The 22,034-nt window shown below is 36.9% G+C and overlaps 1 protein-coding gene across 1 annotated transcript in view; it reads right to left on the bottom strand.

Annotated features, from left to right (window-relative positions):
• CUL3 (cullin 3) overlaps positions 1–22,034 on the bottom strand; it is a 58,770-nt gene that overhangs the window by 5,794 nt on the left and 30,942 nt on the right. Inside the window, exons 4-13 of the mRNA XM_034063469.1 lie at positions 18,387–18,547; positions 16,874–16,988; positions 15,261–15,489; positions 13,564–13,709; positions 10,568–10,744; positions 9,592–9,762; positions 8,042–8,149; positions 4,156–4,280; positions 3,744–3,840; positions 2,602–2,736 (exon numbers count right to left, since the gene is read on the bottom strand). Of these exons, the coding sequence (XP_033919360.1) occupies positions 2,602–2,736; positions 3,744–3,840; positions 4,156–4,280; positions 8,042–8,149; positions 9,592–9,762; positions 10,568–10,744; positions 13,564–13,709; positions 15,261–15,489; positions 16,874–16,988; positions 18,387–18,547 (1,464 nt within the window). The remainder of the gene's footprint in view (positions 1–2,601; positions 2,737–3,743; positions 3,841–4,155; positions 4,281–8,041; positions 8,150–9,591; positions 9,763–10,567; positions 10,745–13,563; positions 13,710–15,260; positions 15,490–16,873; positions 16,989–18,386; positions 18,548–22,034) is intronic.

Below are 22,034 nucleotides of genomic sequence, written 5' to 3'. Positions count from 1 at the left end.
GATGTTCTTGTGCTCTCTTTTTCCTTCGGTCTGTAGCATATCACTTTTTCAAACATATTTTTATACAGGCCTTTGATATAACACTGAAAAATTTATGCATTTTTCCGTATCTCCAAAAATGCCTTAAAGACCACACTGGAGTCATGCACAAGAGCAGTACTGATTACTCAGTCTTAGTTCTAAAAATATTACCAGCTGAGCTTTATCTGGAGGGTACAAAGTGATGATTCTAGGTATAAAATTGCCTCTGTCCAGTTTTACACAAGAAAAAAGCTTATTAGGAGGAAGAGGTGCAGAAGGCAATCAGAAGGAAAACATGTAATTTTGTTGCAATCCTGAAAATTTAGTTTGTTTTTTATTTGCAGATTTTCACTTGTGTATCTTCCAAAGCAGAGATCAGTAAAAGAGAAAAACAGGTAAGTCAGTTTTGAACAGTAATCTAATTTTTGTAGAATTATTCAACAACTTCTACTACAGTCACATCTGCATTTCTTTGTTAAACCTGAAGGAAGAACCAAAAATTTCCTCCCTTTTTTTTACATTAGCATTAAAAATTGTCCATTTCACCTTTTAAAATATTGAGATGTATTGTAAGCTAACAGAAAAATACGCTAAGTATTAGATGAGACCTGATTAGAAAAAACTGAATTCTTTTAAAATATTAGCATTCTTTGAAGTTTTACATGGAGTTCCTTTCTCTTAGACTCAGGTAGCATTAAGTTAGAACCGTATGTCCACCAGTTCTTCAGCATATATAAAATGTTGCTGTACAGGAAAATACAACCAATACATACATTTTTGTGAAAGAATTTTACTATGCCACAATCCTTCCAGTTTCTGTAATATCTTATGCATTTCTGTGTCATCATTATCCCATTTTTCTCGTAATCACATGGCTTAATGGCTATTAGGATTATTGTGAGGATCTTGTCAATTTTGCAGTTAGTAATAATACTGAGTGCAAAACAAAATAGCAAAGTGCTCAACTGTGAAGGCAACTTCAAATTAATCTCTTCAGCTGAGAATCTGCAGAAACACTTGTGTATCAGACAGTTTTGTGCTGATACAAGTACATACCTTGTCATCTCTCATGCTATGTCACTGTAAAAGCACTAATGTGATATGACAGAAAAATAACAGTTGCCCAGCACCCAGCAGTTTATCATGGTATTCAATAATCAATGAACAAAGATAAAATTCATTCTGCTCTTAAGTTCTCATAAGCTTTCCTGGCTGGAGTTAAAGACAACTCCCACACATTTCACCAAAGAAACCAAACAAAACAAATATGCCTTCTTAATGTTTTAGTTACAGTGGGACACTAAGTAAGAGTTTAAGAACTCTCAAACCAGAACAAACAAAACACATACACAACCTAAAAGCACATGGACATATTTATCTATCATCTGGTCTTAAGTAAAATAAACCATAATTTAGAGCATATATTAAAAATTGTACTTTTTGCTGCTCTACCATGTGTCACTTTTTCGTATATGGATAAGACTGTACTACTCATAAAGCCTACAATCTTGTGGAATAGGGTAGCTACCACCCCAATTTCAACACCAAGAAAAAATGAGCTGTTAAATACCCCTCTTCTCCCTCCCACTGACTCCCCCTGCCCCCAAGAATTATGCAGAGAAAGTACTCAGAGCTGTAATGCTCCTACAACAGATTTCACAATATACAAGACTTTTATTGCTGTAAAATATTTTTTTGAACTATGAGTAGTTCATTACAAGCCTCTTATCAAAACCAGCCTTCCTTACTCCCAGCTGAGACTGTTTCAAAGAAACATCCTTCATTAACAGGCTAGAAGTATGCCAATCAGCTGAAAAGAAAATCCAAACAAAAAGGCAAATGATTACTATGTACAGCACAATCACAAGTACATGAAAAACCTGGAAATCCAGTCTGATTCAAACAGCACCCACACTGCTCTTCAAGGCTGCCAATGCTCTCTCAAACAGAAGATAACGTCTAAAGCAAAACTACAAACATTAAAATACAATGGTCAAACCTCATAGGTACAGGATCCTCCTCCACTCCGAAAGCCACCTTCATCATTGTCTACCAGCTGACCACTTAAACCTTTCCCAGCACTCCCCTTCAAGTCTCCTTGTTAAGAATCTATCTGGACCTTCTTTATTGTCTTTTCCGTCTCACCAGCTCAGAGAAGGGATGAAATTTCTTTGATTCATCCTACAGCTAACTCCAGCCTGCCAATTTAAGCACTTCAGTGTTTAAAGAGCCAAGATACGAACCCTTTTCCGCCCTTTGGCCTCTAAATCCAACTTCTCAAAGATAAAATGAGCAAATGGAGCCACCGGCTGCATTCCAACTTCAGCTTTTCTACAGCTCTCTAGCCTAGGAATAACCACACTCACAATTCTTCAACATTCTGAAAACTCCTGTCCCAAATAACTCCCTCCCCTAGGACTGCTTCCCAGGTGCATTGCTAATAATCTGCTTCTTATATTTATGGCCTGATCCTCACCCAAATAGAAGGAGAGACAGCTGATCTTCAAAAGTCTATTCAAGAGGTCAAGAAAGTGCCTAAAACAGTTACTTAACATCGTATGAAAACACCACAATGCTTACCTCAAATGTATATTTTTCTCTGTTGTTAAAGAGCATTAATATCGTCATCTGGAAAGTGGAGACTTGCAATATGTGCTTCCGTGTATTTGAGCCAGTTACTTGGGCACCTCCTACGCCAACCTCTGAGCCATCTTCCTGTTTTAAAATTCCAAAACTGCTATTAGATTATACCCCACTGCAAAATATCTTACCTCACTACAATTAAGTTATATGATAAAATATCTACCTAGGAGATCAGTGTATACAAGTGATAGAACAGCATACACCTGCCAGCATAACCACAACTTCTCTCCAGTAGCTTAGAATCACAGGGTGATTGAGGTTGGAGTCTTCTCTTATAGGTTCTACAATCCAGCCACCACTCAGTCAGGCTATCTAGAGCAGGATGCCCAGGGCTATGTCCACTCAAACACTGGGCATCTCCAGGGACAGAGACTCTACCACCTCTCTGGCCCCTGTTCCATTACTCCAGTTCTCTTAGCTTTAAAATTATCAAGCAATACAATTTTAACACCCTTATGAAAGCATATTATTAACGCTGCACTATAATATTTTTTCATTCTGCATTTCCTTCTACATTCCCAAGTATCACACCACTTCTAAAATGCTAAGCTAGAGGTAATATTGGTCTAAATTACTACCAATTATTTTCTGGTACACATAAACATTAAGCATTAATACTTCTATTAACTCCACTACAATTCTTGAGTTTGAAAAAGGTGTTGTCTGCATTGCTAGCCCTCTGCATATGAAAAGCAGGCTAAACTTGGGTTAACAACACTTTTTCACATTAAAAAAATTACAGAGAAACAAGCTTCATTTTGCCTTTGGCCAAATAACAGCCAAAAATCCCCCAAATACTCAACCACTGAGGTCCCTTCAAGATCAAAATTACTACTTTCCTACAAGGTAATGAACAGATGATGCGGAGTGATGCATTCAAATTGGATTTCAAATTAGATTTGGACAAAACTGCTACAAAGGAAGAATCAGACTATAAAGCCAATGAAAGGCATCTTTTTCAAATGTTCTCATATTATCAGTGACTAAGCCTTTATTTTATAAAATCCTGAAGTTATCACAAATGTGCGTTTGCTTATTTTTAAAAAAGATACAGTATTTTCATAACCTTGATACTTTACCTTTTTAACAGGCCCATAGAAAGTGGCATTGAGATCTGCAGAACCCATATGGTGCTGGAGTGTCAGCTGTCGCCCACTATGTTTGGCTAAATAAAATCTGTAATATAATTGAATTGAAAACTTAATACGTAGCTCATCTATCCAAGAGAAATTTGCTTTAAATAGTTACATACACTTTTCATAGACATTAAGTTAGAAACTTCTAACTTTTGCTTTTTCAAAACGTTAACTCTTTAAGTAGTAGCTCCCCAAAACCCAAACCTCATAATGTGATCACTGCAGTCTCCAATTTTTGCATGAACCAAAGAGCAGCAGTCTGCTAGCATGTCTTTAATGGTAAAATACATTTGTATGTTAAGTTTATAAAGTATCTTCTTAAAACCTCTACTGAAAAATCTGCTTTAATAGGTACCTTCTAAATATTTCAAAAGCATGTCTGGGAGCTGGAGGGATGTTGCACTTCGGTGTGGCTGACTGTGTAGGCCAGTAACCTGTTGTGAGGACCCGCACTGTAAGATCAACACCACCTAATGAGACCTAAATATAATTGGAAGAAAATATACACTATTTTAAAACAGGACCACATTTCATCATCTTTCTGTATCAGCATAGAATGATGAAAAATACAAACATATCTATGCATATTACTTTTACAAAGCCAGATAAATGAATTCATCATTATCAGAATAAATGGTACAGCAAAAATTCTCCATATTATTTCCTTCTGGCATTTAGGAGTGCAGAGAATTCAACAAAATAAATTCTTAATCAAGAAAGGTCTGTGATCATAAACACAACTCATAACACATATAACAGTTCTTTTTAAACAGGTTTTTGATTGCATACAATAAAGCCAGGTTACTAAATGCATCCATTTCAAAGCAACTGTTTATAAATTTACTCTCTGGAATCAGAGAGTAATACTGAATATCTAACATTAAACCATAGGGAGCTTTCCCTGCAATTTACCTCTGGACTGCAATGTAAACAGTTACTCACTTTCACAGACACAACCTAGGCACATTCCCTAAAGACAGCTATAACTATAAATATTCAGCACTCATTAGGAAACATTCTACAGTTGAATTGCTAATCTATAAAGTATTTGTATTAGAAGGTGATAAACATCTGGCTATCAGAGAGGCACAACCCTCACTAGGTATCTTAGCTAAGCTGAATATTATTAAACTTAATTCAAGGAACACAAACGAAGGGCAAGAAAACCCAAAGCATACTATTATCCAACTTGTTATAAACCAACTACACAGAAATAGAGCACATTATATTTCAGTAGGTCAAAACTGTCAAATGAACTCAGAAACTTTCACTATTAAATAGCAGAGTAGTATTTCCATGCACTGCATAAGTTTTTATACTGTGCATGTTGAATGCCTGTGTGCATCAGCAACCTTGTGCCTAGGAAACTTAGAAAAATCTAGACAGGCTGGTGACAGGCTACTTGTACAGAAACCCTTTTTGACTGAATTTCATTAAGCTTTAAGAGGAACAATTTGTACAAGTATGTAAACACCCATGTAAAGATTGTTCTGTAGCCAACATTACTGCTCTGCTTCTAATTTCATATCACCGATGTCATGAGGCTCAGAAGAGAAATGCAAACAGGCATTCAGCCACAAAAACACCTAGTTCATCTGTGAATCGCAAAAAAAAATAAATAAAAGTTTCAACAGTTTTCTCCCCCCAGCCAAAGTGTAGGGAAAGGTCATCAATGCAGACAGAAAGCCAGAGAAAACAACTTTATCTAGAACCAAACCATCTTGATTAATATGGCAACTGTTTCCCAAGCTTTTTTTACCTTAGCCAGACCAGAATGTATCACTAATTTAAAATGCCTCACCTCAATGAATGGAAGCAGTTTATTTTACAAGATGTCTTTACAGCATAAAAAATGATATGAACTAACGGAAAGTGTCCTGAAGTGATCTAATCTTTATAAAACAAATGGATGTTTCAGGACTGCAGTTGTAGAAATTACTCATCATCTATAAGCTTGGAATTTGCCTGGTGCTGAATTTTCCATTTACTGACAGCAAACCAATCACCTGCACAGTCTTTGGCACTACCTGTATCTCAGGATATAGAATCCAGCAGGAGACTCTGCAGGTAGGATTATTTAGAGAAGAGCAGATGCCCAACTCCTCTAGGAGGCACCAGACATAGTCAAGGCACACAACTTGTTTAAAAAAGAGTAGAATAGACTACTTCATATAAAACACAGTACCACCAGCAAGTTATCAGAAACATAAAATTCCCTAAATCTTCCTGTTGGTATTTTCTCTTAAGTATTATTGACACTAACAGAAATAAATACATTTCCATCATAAGGAAGTACACCAAAAATTTCATTAGGTAGTCATAACTAAGTGTCCTGGTTTGAGCAGTAGCAGTCATTTTTCTCCTTCTTGGTAGCTGGTGCCGTGCTGTGTTTTGACTTTTGGGCTGAGAACGGTTGCTGATAGCAAGTATGTTTTGAGTTACTGCTCAAATGTTTGGTTTGTCCAAGGCCTTTTCTGAGCTCATGCTCTGCCAGGGAGGAGGGGAGGCTGGGAGGAAGGAGAGACAGGACACCTGACCCAGGCTAGCCAAAGAGGTATTCCATACCATAGCACGTCATGCCCAGGATGTAACCAGGAGAGACCCGGAAGGGCTGGAGCTCTGGGGGGATGGAGGAGGTAGGTCGGTGCTCGGTCGGGCAGGGTGGGGTGAGTTATGGGTCGGTGGCTGGTGAGGTGTTGTATTCTCTTCGCTTGTTGTTTGCTTTATCATTATTATTTGTAGTAGTAGTGGCAGTAGTGATTTATGTTATACCTTAGCTATTAAACCGTTCTTATCTCAATCCGTGCGGCTACATTCTTTGGATTCTCCTTCCTAACTCTCCAGGAGTTGGGGGAGCAAGGGGGGGAGTGAGTGAGCGAACTGTGCGGATTTGGTTTAAACCACAACACTAGGCTGACCAAAGGCAACCATCAGCTGAACTGCTGGTCCTTTGCCAAGAATAAGATGAAGTTTCAAATAAGGCCTGGAAGAATACCTATTAACATTTTGAATTAATCTTATTAGCCATACATAGCTACATTGAAGACAACAGAGACATCATTTAATAACTCAATTTAAAACTGTCATGTGAAGCACATGAACCTTTAACACATGCCCCATCATGTAACCAGTCCACATGCTACCTAAAAACAGGGAGTGCTCTAACAACCTTTTTCTTGAAACTAATATTTCAATTATTTTTGAGAGAAAACATGATTAGCCTCTAAAGCAAAAAAAGCAGTAGTAAAGCTCCCTGTGCACCTTTATATACACCTATCCATATCCTCTACAACCTTCTCAGAAGCTACATTGAGAACATCCTGTTCTTTCACTCATGACGATTCACAGCATACTGATGAGAAAGAATTCGGCTTACTGCTTCAAGACAGCAAAGATTTCAGACTACCCTGTACAACCAAGCACGTGGGACAGAGTATTTCCACAAACTTGCTGCTGGCATTCACATTCTTGAAATTGATTCAAACATGCTTGATAAGTGGACTAGCTTACTTGCAGGGAACTATATAGCTACTTATATATTATTAAGTGCTACTGAGTATCAGTATAGAAAAAGTGCGTTCAGAGCATGCAAACGGATCTCAAATATAAGCAATCTCTCCATTATGCAACACTCCAGAGGTCCACTTTTACAACAAGGTGTAACACTTCCTGACTGAACAACTACGTACATATTTGGTGATTTGAATAAAAGGTCAGGTCTGCTTTTTAGTACAGGCATTAGCTGCATCAGGACAGTTAAACACGAGATAGTGTGTTTTCCAAGCACCTGCAGCACGCAAGATTTTTCTTGTCAGCATAAAATTCGTGTCGCAAAGGTTACCTTTAAAGCATGAGAAAGGGAACACCGGTGCCGACGCGGTGGCAAGGCACATGAGAGCGGGCGGGTGGGTACAGCCCGCCCCCTGCCGGCCGGCCGCTGCACAGCCACCCGGCATTGGGCCTGTTGCTGCAGGAGCTCTTGCAGAAGAATGTGGATAGAGCGGAAGCTGAAACCGGATTTTATGGAACGAGATGGGCACCATTCCAGCTTCCAACTGGCGTTTGTATTTCGGGAAGTAGTAACGAAGTTTGTAAGATAACAAGCACAGCAAAAGAAGTACAACTGGATTGTGCTAACAAAATCCTTCTTCCCATGCGCTAACAAAAACCACAAGCCTTGATAAAATGTCTATGGTTTGCACCGAAGGAAAAGCACAAGCACACAGACCACACACTCTTACCCCCGTTGCCTGAAGATGTTGTCTGAACTCATCCATCGTTGTGTTTGAGATGCTCATGTCCCTGAACATTCCTTCCAGTTTAGATGTGAACTGACATCCACATTCAGTCTAAAAATACAAAAAATAACTTCTTGTGCCAGCACTAGGAATACAGAGCTTCTGACAATGTGAATGGCAAGACCAAGAGTTAGTTTATAAATCTCACTAAAAATTATACTTTTTTGCATTGATTATTGGGATTCCTTTTTTTTTTCAGATCTTATCCTAAGTTTCATATTTCATATAAGAATCTGACCTACACGTAACGAAACTTGCTTTCCTTCTCTTTTCTCCAGTATTGGATTTCTGATTTCTTTTCAGTTGTCTACCTCATCTTATTAAAAGAAAAAAAGCAAAACCTTATCAGACCAAGGCACACACTCTCACCTGCTTTTCAGCATGATACTATAAAAGGGAAAGAAACTGAGTTTGCGTAAGAAAGAAACCTGTTGTCCCCTGAGTGTATAATTTTATGAGTTTATTGCAGATTACCAGGTGAGATTACTACACCTTTTGTGAATATGTTTACACATACATGCACCAACACATGCATTTCAGTTATGCCTACAAGGACTTTGCGTCTGTTTCTAACACATACTTAAGATGTCTATGGTAAAGGAAGGCATGTTAGCTTCAGCATCCTGATCATTGTGCGTAAGAAAATGGATGGCCCATATCACAAATACATCCCCTGCACTTTATATCACCAGGCTAGAAGAGGTAGAGAGATAATTATGAAGGAATTAGTACTTATAATTTGTAATTAATACTAATAATTTGGAGTAATCTGATGCAACCAAGCTTTGCTCACTGACAGAATACACAGACCAAAAATGAGGATCAGTAAAGTTTGACCTTAAGATTAAATCACTCTGGTTCGGAAGCTTCCTAGACATTTATCATGCCACTTAGGAAGAAGCTGCATTAGAAGGTGCTTCAAGGACTGCTCACATTTAGGCTTTACTTTTTTCTTCATCTCTTGGTGTATTTAATCAGTAAATGGAAGCAACTAAGGGAAACACATTTCCACACACCGATATGAAGATTTTGTATTTCCCTGATCTCAAACTAATTAAACAAAAAGGAATTGAACCTTATCATCAGTCTGTAGATGGAAGCAACTAAAAAACCAAATGTGCATGCAATAGAAAATTCTACTGTGAATAACAGAAAACCTACGATAAAGCACAGCTTTGTCTTCAAATCCAGTCACTAGATAAACAGTAGTAATCCTCTAATTTGGAAAGTCTTAAACTGTGAAAAATACTAGTTTTGTTTTCTAAGATTGCACCCACTTCACAGGTGCTTTCCAATATTTCCTTACTTTTTTCCCCACAAAATTATTCAGAAAAGCCTTTAATATTTTCTGTTTGGGCTTTAAAAAATCAAGTCAGTATTTAATAGCAATCAAGATATATGTTATCTATATATCCCTTATGTAAAAACAAAAGAAACTGTATTTATGGGGTGGGGGGGGGGAATCAAGTAAAACTATGCAGATACTGTCTTACCTTTAATTTAGATATCATATTTTTCTCAGAGTCATCTGAAACACTCTTGTTCGTGAGAAGTCTTCTTGCCAAGTGCTGTTTGTAATAGCGTTCAAAAACATCTTTCTCTTGCATAAATCTAAACAAAACCATTGCCTTATCCAATATAGTTTCTACTTCTTGCTCTGTTAGCTGTAAAAGAAAGAATTTTCTTGTTTAAACCTTCTAGCACAAGTGTCTTATACAACCTAAAGTAATTCACAGCAAGCATATGGTCTAGCAGTAGCATATAAAGAAGACCACAAAACTCATCCAACATGTAAACGAGCCAAAAGAATAGTGAACAAAGTCAGAGTGGAGAATATAAGAGCTAAAATGGATGGAAAAGCACTTGTGAGGGAGAGGGAAAACGACGGAAGGGTTTAATGTCTGAAAAAATACAGTAAAAGCTCCTGGGTAAGTTTTTAAGTATTTCAAAAAAACAAGCACAGATGGAATGCAGTATTTGAAGTATGGAAAGTCAGCTAAGAATGAAAGATTTTATATGTTAAGACTCATTTGCAAAGCCTATCTAGTGCCACAACAAATAAAATGACTATTTATTTTAGAAATAAGTAGAATTCGCTACTTGACTGCCAAAGCATAAGATGTATATAATAATATTCAGCTTTATTCAAAGCCACTGAAGCCTCAGCTGAACCGTCCTATCCAGCTCCATGGGCCATACCTCAAAAAATTTCATAAAAGAAGCTATGAAGTAAGATTGAAGAACACAGTTGTACTTAAGAAAGAAGAGACAGGTAATAAACCTCTGATATGCAAAAGACTTATATTTCTGTAAGTTTCTATCTGAAGTTTTATGAGATCATTGTGTTACATATACTTAAAGGCGGTATTGCCAGTTATCTTAATGCAAAACTTCAGAAAGTAGCTTATTTTCATTTCATCCACGTTTCCATGACAAAGAGCATAATCTTTTAGTTTAATTTATACTTACTCCCTTGACTCCCTTTTTCAGCTTATCATCAATAAATAATGAGAGGTACTCAGGAGACCTAGAATTGAGGTTGAGGAAGTACTCAAAGTCACCCGCAATAGTCTGTTTGAAAAGTCGATCATTATTGAAAGATTCTTGCAGAAAGCGGTCAAACCTACTCTTCAAATCCAGTAAACCCTTAAAAAAAAAGGCAAAAACATTTTCAATGATGTGACATCATTAAGTTGCAGAACAGCAGTAATAAATGAAGTTACAGAAAAGACCACATCTACAGTCAGAGATTCTGCAAAGCTCTCTAGGTTTGGCATAGAAACAATTTTCAGATAAGCTGGCTGACATACTGGTGTCAAATACTCAAGCAGTTTGCTTTAACAAGCTATTCAAAGTTTAAGGAAGTTTTTTATTACCCTTGTTAAACACGTTGATTTTATTTTTAAATCCACAACTTAAATGAGGTATTTGTTGTACTTGTTAAGCCTTTTCTAGTTCCCTTTTCTAGTTCAAGTAATGTTGACAAAGTCACTATCATAAAGTCAGGATGCAGGAAAGATGAGGCTAGGCACTCATTAACTACATCCCTAGAGCTACTTAAACAAGTTTGAGAAAACACATTGCAACAACAGGCCCAATCTTGCCAGGCTTTTTCCCCCCCTCTAATTTCAATCTAGGGACACTGCGTTATTTAGTCACATTTCTCTACTGATCTTTACGAGTCACTGTGAACATATAAAAGTTAGATACAAGCAATAGCTCTCCAGTTATCATAGTGTGAAGTTCACAGGCCTGAAGTACTTCCTCTGGGCTAAATTTATTAGATCCTTAACATAATTTTTAGGGTTTGCACCATTTTCATCCAGAGTTAACAGCACAGAAGGGGGAAGCATCTTAAAATCACCTGAGCACCTTACTAACTATATATGATATGCACAGGGTTTAGACACAACTAAGCATGGAGGAGGGCAGGAATTTCCCTTGAGAGTTAAATTTATCACAGGTAACAAGTGCCCACAAAAACTGTTCACCTTAAGTGCTCTTAAAATCCTCAGTTTCTTAAGTAGTTTATATGTAGTTACTTAAAGAAGCCATTCAAGAACCACTTAAAGAAGTAGTAATGTTTCTTAGGAACTCACCGTCTCACTTAAAAGGAATGATCTTTAGACAGGCTAATTAATGCATATTAGAAATTTTAAATTCAAAGTAAATCCCACTCTCTTTCTGTTAACCAAGGTTAGCTTATGTCTCCCCTCCAGGAGTAAACCATCTGAACAACCTGGTGTTAAACAGCAGAAACTGTTATTACCTTAAATTATAGCAGCACTTCAACATCCCTTCAAATTATTATAAGTTTTAAATCTAATCCCCTGGCAATATTTTTGCAATCATCTCGCCAATTACGCTCAGCACTTGGTGATGTCATGATGCAGAAGCAGTGCTGGACTCTGATGAAGTTTTTTCCTTGATGGCATACTCTAGCTTCCTTGTCTCTCGTCTTACTGCTGTTTAAGTCCTTGAAAGATTCAGATGAATGCAGCTGAGTGAGGTTTCTCAATTCATATGTATTTTTCTATTCTTCCACTGTCCCAATGGTAGTGAAAGATAAAACTGTTTGTGGGGGGGTGGGGTGGGGCGGTTTAGCTGTAATCGTGTATCCATCTCTTCCCTAGAGCATCTTCATGAGATGGTCAGGGTACATGCTAATGGGCTGAGAGGATGAGCTCTCCCAAAGCCCACACTTTATGGCTCTAAGTCTTCCTCAGCTTCATTATGCTATTCACTTTTGTAACATGAAAAAAGAATCGATAGCATCTTTAAAATTAAATTTTTAACTCATTCTCAGTTAAATTTTTAATAATACTCCTTCTCCTTTAGGTTCACCAGGATGTAAAAGGAGTGTAAATTACTTCAAAGTAATCCAGACACATTTTCCACATCATTTGCCTTTTTTTTTTAATCATACCATCACAAAAAGCGTTAGCAGCCCTTAATCATTAAGCTTAATAAATCTCAAAGGGTGTTCTGTCTTCTTTTTAGTAATCCTTGGAGAGGTGATTCTTGTCTAAGCTTGGTAAAAAGTTTGATTCAGCATTGCCAGAAAATTAATAATCCAATCAACAATCTTTTTACACTCAAATGGCTTCTTCTAATAGTAACCAGTTCTAGCAAAGTTACTGATTTCAAACAAAGCAGTAGAGGTGATAGGCATACAGCATTAAATGTTTCTCAAAGAACAGACACAAGGACTTCAACTACACATTTAAAAGTAAAATCTTAAGAGTTTAATGAATGAACATTTTCCCATTAAGTGTAAAATATCTTCCAGCTAGAAAAACATCTCCTTAAAGTTCAGTGACCTCTAAAGATTTTAATGTGCAAATTTAAAACCATCTTTTCAGAGACAATGGGAGAGAAAAGACGACAAACACTCCAGAAGCACATCTTGTGATGTTGATAAGTTAATGGCGCACATCGCTTCTAGTGAGAGAACAAGAATGAACACTTACGTTTTTCAACATGCAGAAGTGTTCTGTTCTCAGGGAGAATGGGAATTAAGCAACCAGTTTGTTTTCATTTATACCACATTCACCTCTCAGTTACTCTAGCCATGAATTACTGTCATGTGATTTTTGTTTCAAACATTGATAGCTAATGTTACATAAAATTGAATAAACTGGACACTACAAAGCTATTTGCAAGCAGACGTCTAAGTTACTTGAGGCAAGTATAATTTAGGACAATCCAAGAAGTTCTCAACAGTTAGGTAATTAGCCTGAATGTCATTTAATAAAAGCAGTTACCAAAAGCACAGAAACTGAGGGCGCACTTTTCAAGCAACTTAAGTGAAAAAAGGAATTCTAAACATGTCTGAGAATTCAGAAGCAAACTTATAGAAACAGCTTATTAGGAATAACCCCTTCTGAATCAGTATTAAGCTTTAGCTTATCAATCACATAAGATAACTGTGGGAAAGATACAAGAAAGGTAAAATAGTTAACTACCTGAATGTAGTCGACTGGATTCTTTCCTTCTCCCTCTTCAGAAACTAGTGCTTTGCCTTGCTCTCTCAGGTATGAGCTCATGCACTCACACATTGTCTTCAGACCATTTGGCACACGGCTAAACAACTTGTACATACAAGCAAGGTCTAGAAACAAGGATAATATATTATGCAGGACACCCTCTGTCTGTTATACTTCTGTAACTGACTCATAGAAAACACAGCAATAAAAGTTCAGCCACTTGAGCCACAAAAAGTATCCCAAAACAGCTCAGGCACTAGTATCTTCTTTCCTTCACTCCTGACAACATGCGGACCACAACCAAAGATTGCATTCAATTATTCTAGGTTGTCTGCAGCAAGGAATGTGTTCTTGCTGATACCCAGGCCAGCAGAAGTCAATGCCTGTACTAAAGGATAGCACACTTCAAGGTGCAGTAATATTATGTTTTCCAGTGGTAAGACTGTAGCTTCCAAGACTATCACCCCAAAAGTCAAATACTGTATTAAAAGTTGTCTCAAAAATCTAAGGTCAAGCAAATAGATGCTTGTGTCTGTATTAAAAGCAAAAACTGGTAAAAATTTGAGTTTAATATTTGTCTTCAAGTCAGCCATATAAATTTACACTATTTTGTTTCACCTGTCTAAAATCATGAGAAGCTAGGTTAAACACAACTTTCCAAAAGAGAATCATTTGTGTGCATTTATGTGAAATCTTGTCTTCACAATGCAACAAATATTTTCTCTCAAGTATTTAACTAAATCAAACCAAGGTTATAGAAGTTAAACTAATCCCTCTATCTTAAAAATACCCTTCAATATCCTCGTACCTTTGCCCTGAAGTCTATCTTAACTAGATTTTAAAGAAAAAAAAAGTTAAATATAGTATCATTATTTTCCTTTTCAATATAGTAATTCTTTTCTCTTACAGCCAAGAAATTTGCTCACTCTGTCACTCTATCACTTTGTGAAGCTGCTTTAATGAACAAAGGCCATTAATCTAAGCAGCAAGTCTGTTCCCCATTCTCAGGGCTTTAGTGTGAGCACCAGTTTCTAAATATGGATACTACAATCACTCTCTTCATTATGCTGCTTTAGAAACTTATGCTCTGTTTTTTTTTCCATAGTAACTTTCATTCAGTCATTCTGTCCCACATTAACCTCTATCAGGAAAAGCAAATCAAGCCAAGTCCTTCTTTTTCAACCACTTCAATAAGCTGCTTCATACCCTTTAAAAACAGCAACCTTTTCTCTGTGGCAAAGCCCCTTCCCCAAGAATTGGTCCCACAATACTTCTATTCAGTAAGTCATTTACACTAGTACTTTTTAAATAACTGCCCTTGGGCCAAAAAACTTCCATGCATTTTGACAGCTGTGTACTAGAGGAATGAAAGTAATAAAATGACTCACAGAAAACCGGTAACAAGGACTGTTACCATAAATTTGTATTTTTCTTAAGAGATACCTGGCTTACCAAAAAAGTACCTGTGGCTGGTACTAAATAGAAACAGGTTATACATATGGGCTGTGTTTTAAGAGCCCTCCAAGTCTCTGAAGTAAGATTCTCATATTTGCAAAACAGAGCCACTGAAGTGTTTTTACAGTTACACAGGAACACAACTTTTAAGTTTGACTTATCCTAAGTTTAAAAGCAATAAAAAGTATCATATTTCTGTCTCACACATGATGCAGTCTTACCTTCTGTCTTCCCATTTTTCAGCATATGAACTAGCCCAGAGTTCTCCATTTCCACTATAGTTTTCATATGCTTCGAAATAAGCTCCCTCTCGACAACTTTCACAATTGGTTCTTCTGTTGATTTATCCAGACAGTGCATCACCCGTTCTATTTCTTCATTAATTCTAGCTTCTACTTTCTTTATATATACAGAAGCACTGTTTTCAGCTAAAAATTTCTGACTTTCCATCTGTGATTAACACAAATTAATACTTCAGACTTCTTTTCAAAAGCAGAAAAGGAAATGTACTATTTATTTCAGATCAGCCTTTATAAACAAGTTGAAATCAAACAGCATGCCCAAGAAATGAGATCATCATACCCCCCAAGATTTACATACATGTTTATCACAAAATAAAGGTTCTGTTATGCTGTGTTGCATACACAAGGGGGTACATGCAATATGAACATAGTATTTTTCATAATAAAACAACCTAAGCCAACTTAGTCTCCAGTTATCAACTACAGTTTTAGCTACATGTCCGAAGAAAACAGAAGGATGGGGAGAGGGAAAAGGCAAAAATTCCTTTCAAATACCAGTTTATGGCATATTTATGAGTTGTGAGGATCAACAGTTCTCATTCTGATTAGTGACAATTCTGAGAATATTATTCCATGTCAAACCATTTTTATCCATACTGGTCAGCACAGTCTTTCAGAGGAAAGATAACTTTTTCCAAAGCAGAGCTAAAAAATAAAGCTTAAAAGTAATCATGTTCATTGCAAGGGGGGCTTGGACTAGATGACCTCTGAAGGCCCCTTCCAAACTATTCTATGATTCTCTTCATTTTATGCAGTACCAAAGAAAAACAGAATATAATGACTTCTAAATCATTGTGCAACATATGTTTCTCATTTTTAAATAAATCTGGGGATTGGAGGATATGACAGTAGATCCTGCATAAGAATTGGGAGCCTGACAAATCCTCTTATCTAGATACCTTTTAACATGCTTTTACAATTTCTATCAGTTTCCAACAATAGATGAGCATGATCACATGCAATCACCATTCAACTGGCTTTTTTCTCCAAAACTATCTCACAAAAAATCCTCAAGAATTATTTAAAATGTGTTACTCAGTGGCTGGTCAACAAATGAACAGCCATTTGGATTAATTTAATTCCCCCATTCACTTCATTTTATTACCAAAAAAAAAAAAAAATGAACCCACAAATACAGAAACCATGAAGGAAACAAAGTTTCCTCAAAGGCAGTTTGTCAGGTAGTCTCCCCTATCCATTCCCAGCCTGAAACAGTTTCAACCATTCATGCCACTGGTGTTTCAAAAAGACTGTGGCTGCAATGAAGGGATAAGACTGAGTTGCATGAAATAGCCCAAGGCAGGCACAAGATTGGCATGATAATTACTTTACACGTTATTGGCACATGTAGGTCTGAACTATGTTCAAATTATGGTAATTCTGTAAAATTTGTGTTACTTTTTCCAAAGTTTGTAATTTTTTTTCTCATTTTGCTTAATGGCGATGGACAGCAGCAATTACTTAAAGTACAAATTCTCACAGTTCCAGGAAGTTTTAACAACGTTCCAAACAGTATTACAACATTGCTGTACCTGAAAAAATTCTGCAGACATTTCCAAAAATGGAGCTTCAAAGTCTTCTTCATAGACTGACCTTCCTTCAAGACCTAGAATCATTAACATCTGGCAAGCATTTCTTATTGCGCCTCTGCCAAAAAGTAAGTTGTTAACAACTTGAGAAATCTACATACTTGTAAGACAGAGTACATAGCAGAATAACAACTCAGAATAAAATACAAACTTCAGTCAAATATAATAAGAGAAAAGCCATCCTAAATCTGTCTGGTACATGACAGGATTTCAAGAACATTACAGGAACAAGATAGGCTGGTTTTGTTCTAAACTAAGAAGCTGACAATGTTCATTAACTATTTTAAACACTGGGAAGCAGGTCTCAAGTTTTATTAACTTGGAAAACTATTAAGTATATTTCAACATACAAGAAAATAGCAAAAAAATTACTTCAAAGAAAACTGCACACATAGGTTGGAATTGAGCAATTCAAAACAATTGCACAGATGGAAGGTACTGTGCAAAGTCTGAGAATTTGGGTTGGTTAAAAAAGAAACAACAAACAACCAAATCAAAAAGCCCAAAAACCCAAACCCCACAACACAAAAAAAAAGCTAATCCTAAGCAAGCCACAAAATGAAAATGTATCAGCAAATTAAATATTTGGTTAGGCATAGAAACACATCAATAAAACGTGAAAAGAAAAGAACTTCATCCAGGAAAAAATTCCACTTTCTGGCAGTAGGGGACAATACACAGCTGTTGCCAAGGAGTATTTTTCTCTTCATAAATAGTGTGTTGGGCAATCTCAGTCCCAGAACTGCAGCCAAAGTAGCATGGAGTTTATGTATCTCCACACCCAACAGCTGCTCTGAAACTAGAGAAGCGCAAGAAAACTTGCAAATTCAAAGTTACTCCAGTTGCAGTACCTGCAGTGTATGGCATAAAACTTCACATCTACTAAACTGGCTGGAGAACGCAAGAACAGATTTGAAAGCTCAGAGATGTAAGTGAACTATCAAAACTAGATGGGTCAAAACATGAGTAAGAAATATGAAGACAAAAAAACAAACAAAAAACCAACCAACCAAACAAAAAAAACACCCCCAAAAAAACCCACAACAAAAGTAATACCAACCTCCCCCTCTGCCTAAAACACACAAAAATAACAGGTACAAGAAAATTAAACCATCTCTCAGCACAGAGGAGATGAGGGTAGCAAGAGGCAGAGAACTGTCAAAACTCATTTTTATAACCAAATGCTCTGGCACAAGGCAGTAATGGAGAGATTTAATTAAAGTTTTAATAAAAAACACAATATAAGTATTAAAAAATGTATTCACAAGTTTCTCTATTTACCATTAAGCTAAACCTTAATGTACAAAGAAATACATTATTTTAGATTCCAAAAAAATTTTTACTTACAATCAGGAATTCAGCTTGAAGTAATGATTTGTGTACATTTATGATTAACTTCTTAAAAAAATGGCAGGTATTATTTACAACAAATGACAGTCACTTACAAACATCTTACCTGTCTACAACTTCTCCTTTCCTTTCCCTTGCAATCATATCCAGCAGCGTTTGCCGCAGGTGATCCCTAATGCAGCCATAGCGTACAACTTGATCTCGAAAAATAATCAAGCCCAAATTGTAGACATTCTCCACATTATTTTGTTGCACATACACACGGTCCTACAAAGCAAACATACAGGAATCAAATTAAAAATTCAGTACACCCATGCTATTCAATTGCAAGAGATTGGTCATATTTCCACTGTAGAAAGGACCAAATTAATCTTCTCTCCTTTTGCCATGAAATGATGAATACCCTCAAATTAAAAATCAGTCCCATTTTCCAAAACTTCACTTATACAGAAAGTCTACCTTGCCTAACACTGTACACACGGTATTTATGACTAAAGCACACCAGGACCATCTACAGCCTTGACACTTTTTAGTCTGTGGGCAGGGGAATCTCTAAACACTGACAAAATTCATGGCACTGCCTGAAAGTATCACAGAATCATCTAACGAGAGAACAGATTTGGTTGGAAAGGACCTTAAAGATCATCTAGTTCCAACCCCCTGCCACAAAAGCAGGAACACCTTCCACCAGACCAGGTTTCTCAAAGCCCCATTCAACCTGACCTTGAACTCTGCCAGGGACAGGGCAGACACAACTTCTCTGGGAAGCTTGTGCCAATGCCTCATGACCCTCACAGTAAAAAACTTCTTGCTAATGTCTAATCTAAATCTACCCTCTTTCAGTTTAAAGCCATTCCTTCTTGTCCTGTCACTCCAGGCCCTTACGAAAAGTTTCCCCGCATTTCTTGTAGGCCCCTTTAGGTACTAAAAGGCTACTGTAAGGTCTCCTCAAAGCCTTCTCTTCTCCAGGCTGAACAAGCCCAACTCTCAGCCTGCCTTCATAGAAGAGGTACTCCGGCCCTCTGATCATCCTCATGGCCTCCTCTGGACTTACTCGAGCAGGTCCACGTCCGTCTTGTGTTGGAGACCCCAGAGCTGAACACAGTACTCCAGGTGGAATAGTTTTAGTTATCTACTCAAGAGATTTTACTTTTATTTATTCATTATTTACTTTATTATTTACTTTTACCTACTCAAACAACTTTTATCCACCCCTTTTTGTTCTTTGAGAAAAAATAATTCACTTTCACCATTTCCTGTGCATCTTCCTACTGCTCCTTTTAGGCAGAAAGTTCCCCCTCAATATTCAGGGAAATTTCCTGAAATAGTTTCATTAGACAAGCAAAAGAAAAAGCCAAAATGAGAATAGTTACAGCCAAAATGTTTATAAATTGTTATTGTAAAATTGTACATAAGGACTTCTGCTGCACCCCTCCCCCAAAAAATGCACTTTTTTTTCAACTCGAGCAAGTATCCTGAAACCATCTTGTTTCCTTAAGATCTCACACATACACAGACCCCCTCCCAAAAGAGAGGGGAAGGCAGTGAAGAATGAACAATTTTTGTGTATCTATATGGGTTTAAATTCTATCTCCCTATATAATCTGAGCATATAGAAAAATCAACCTTCTCATCTGCTACCCCTATACTATCTACATTTACAAATTTAGAATGGTCCTCAGAACAGTGCTCAAAGTCTGTATAGCCCAAAAACCATCATCCAGAGTGGACTGAGACACTGCTGAGCAGACACCCTGCGTTTCTTACTGCTACTTGCAGAAGTGTTCCAAGAATTGGTCTCCCCTTCTCTATTCCTCTTCCCCAACTTACCAACTCTCTAGAAAATGAAAATCATTAATAAAGTTAGTAGCAGACAGAAAATCAGTGTATTCACTTAATATCCAGAAGTGCTTTACCAGTTAAGCCTATTTAAAACAACACTAAGAACAGAAATTTTGTTTTACAAACTATTTCTGAGATGAACAATAATTACTTTTTCATTTCTGTCAGGACATAATCCATTCTTCTAATGTAATAGCTTGGGTAATTACTAAAAATACTGCTTCACTACCACTTAAGCCTCAGGATGATGATATCAGAGAAAGTTAACGGGTTTGTACAACTCACAAATCTGTGATAAGGTTTTCTGAATATTTATACAGCTATAAACAAACAACAAAACACAAACGCTATAAAGGATGGAGGTCAATATTCAAAATGAAGTAGAAAGATAATGTCTGAAATAAGAGTATAAAGATTGGTTTCTCCACTAGTTCCATCAGTTCTTAAGTGCTTTACCACACTCAGAATTAAAGTGTAAAGTTACTCAAACACCTAGAGAACAAAACTATTAAAAGAAAAAATATTATGCTCCAGAGTATTAAAAAAATTTACAAATTTTAAGTTTTTATAAATTCTGTAATTAGAAAAAAACCCAAACAACAACCTATAAAGAACTGACAGCACACCCTTACTACTGTAGCAGCTGAATTTACATGGCAAAATTATTCATCTACTAATTATATACCAGATTGCCAGTTGATGACCAAAGGAAAGCAAAACATGGTGTTCATGACTGATTTCCTACTCACTCTTTTCAGACACGCAGCACTTAATTTAAATGAAAAACCAAGATGGGAACAGGTCAGATATGCCTACTCTGTGGCTCATGAAGCAAGCTCAGTTCTGCCTCAAAGCAAAAAGTTTAGTAATTGGCCCAATGAAGTCAGTTTAGTAACACATAGTAGTCTAGACCTCTGGAATACGTTATCTTATTTTTTCTGTTATTTAGAAAGAGAGTTATTTATTTCACTTCCTTATTCACACATTTGCACCAAAAATATGATTCTAAATAAAAACAAGCTTAAAGTATACTTTCAAAGAGATGAAAGACAAAATTAAAAAGTAGTGTCTTATATACTATATAACTTGAGAATATATAAATTATTATCAAAGAATATTCAGGTTTCTGAAGAACAGGCAGCAGGGTATCAAAATGAATCAAAGACAAGGCCCTGACTCATCTGCACAGCTTCTGTTGTGGGGCTCCTGAATGTTGCCACTATGAAATAGTAACTGCACTACCAACTTGTCTTAATGTAACAGCAACACCTCTTTAGAAAGCCAGACCACTCTACAATACCCAAATCACAGTAGCAGCATTAATGTTTCTGATACTGCTGATTTGCTTACCCTTGGTAACAGAGCACTTCTACTGTTTACTGGAAGCTCTCCCAACCTAAAAAAAAAAAGTAGTCTCATGGACAGGAAGCCCTATTTGGGAACAGGTTTGACTAACAAGGTTACATGCTACGGAACAGCAATCACTTCCTGCAGGGAGAAGCAGCAGGTACTTAAAGGTAGGAGTAACTCTCAGGAGACAAGGGTGGAGTTTCAGACAGCAATTATTCACGAGCTACAATGATGCTTACACTGCAGAGTAATTCTCAACTCAAATAAACCAAGTTAGCTACTGTTAAGTATCACCAGCCACATTTTGCCCATCTCTGCATAGAGGCACCTGGATGATGTAGCCTTCAGACACCCTTGTGTGTGTGTATATATATATACAGAGAGAGAGAGAGAGAAAGAGAGAGAGCACAATCCTTTGATTTTAGTTCTCAAAATAAAAACAACACTTCTCCTTACTACCTTGTGCATAAGCCATGAACAATAAGAGTCATATGCCCTAAGGTCAAAACTCACATAGCAGATCTGTCAGTGCCAGCTTAAATCAAGACATTGGCTTTGTGCA

This window comes from Melopsittacus undulatus, chromosome 6 (assembly GCF_012275295.1).
Source record: "Melopsittacus undulatus isolate bMelUnd1 chromosome 6, bMelUnd1.mat.Z, whole genome shotgun sequence".
Lineage (NCBI taxonomy): Eukaryota > Metazoa > Chordata > Aves > Psittaciformes > Psittaculidae > Melopsittacus > Melopsittacus undulatus.
The sequence above is the reverse complement of the archived record's forward strand: the minus strand, read 5'-3'. Positions and strand labels throughout refer to the sequence as shown.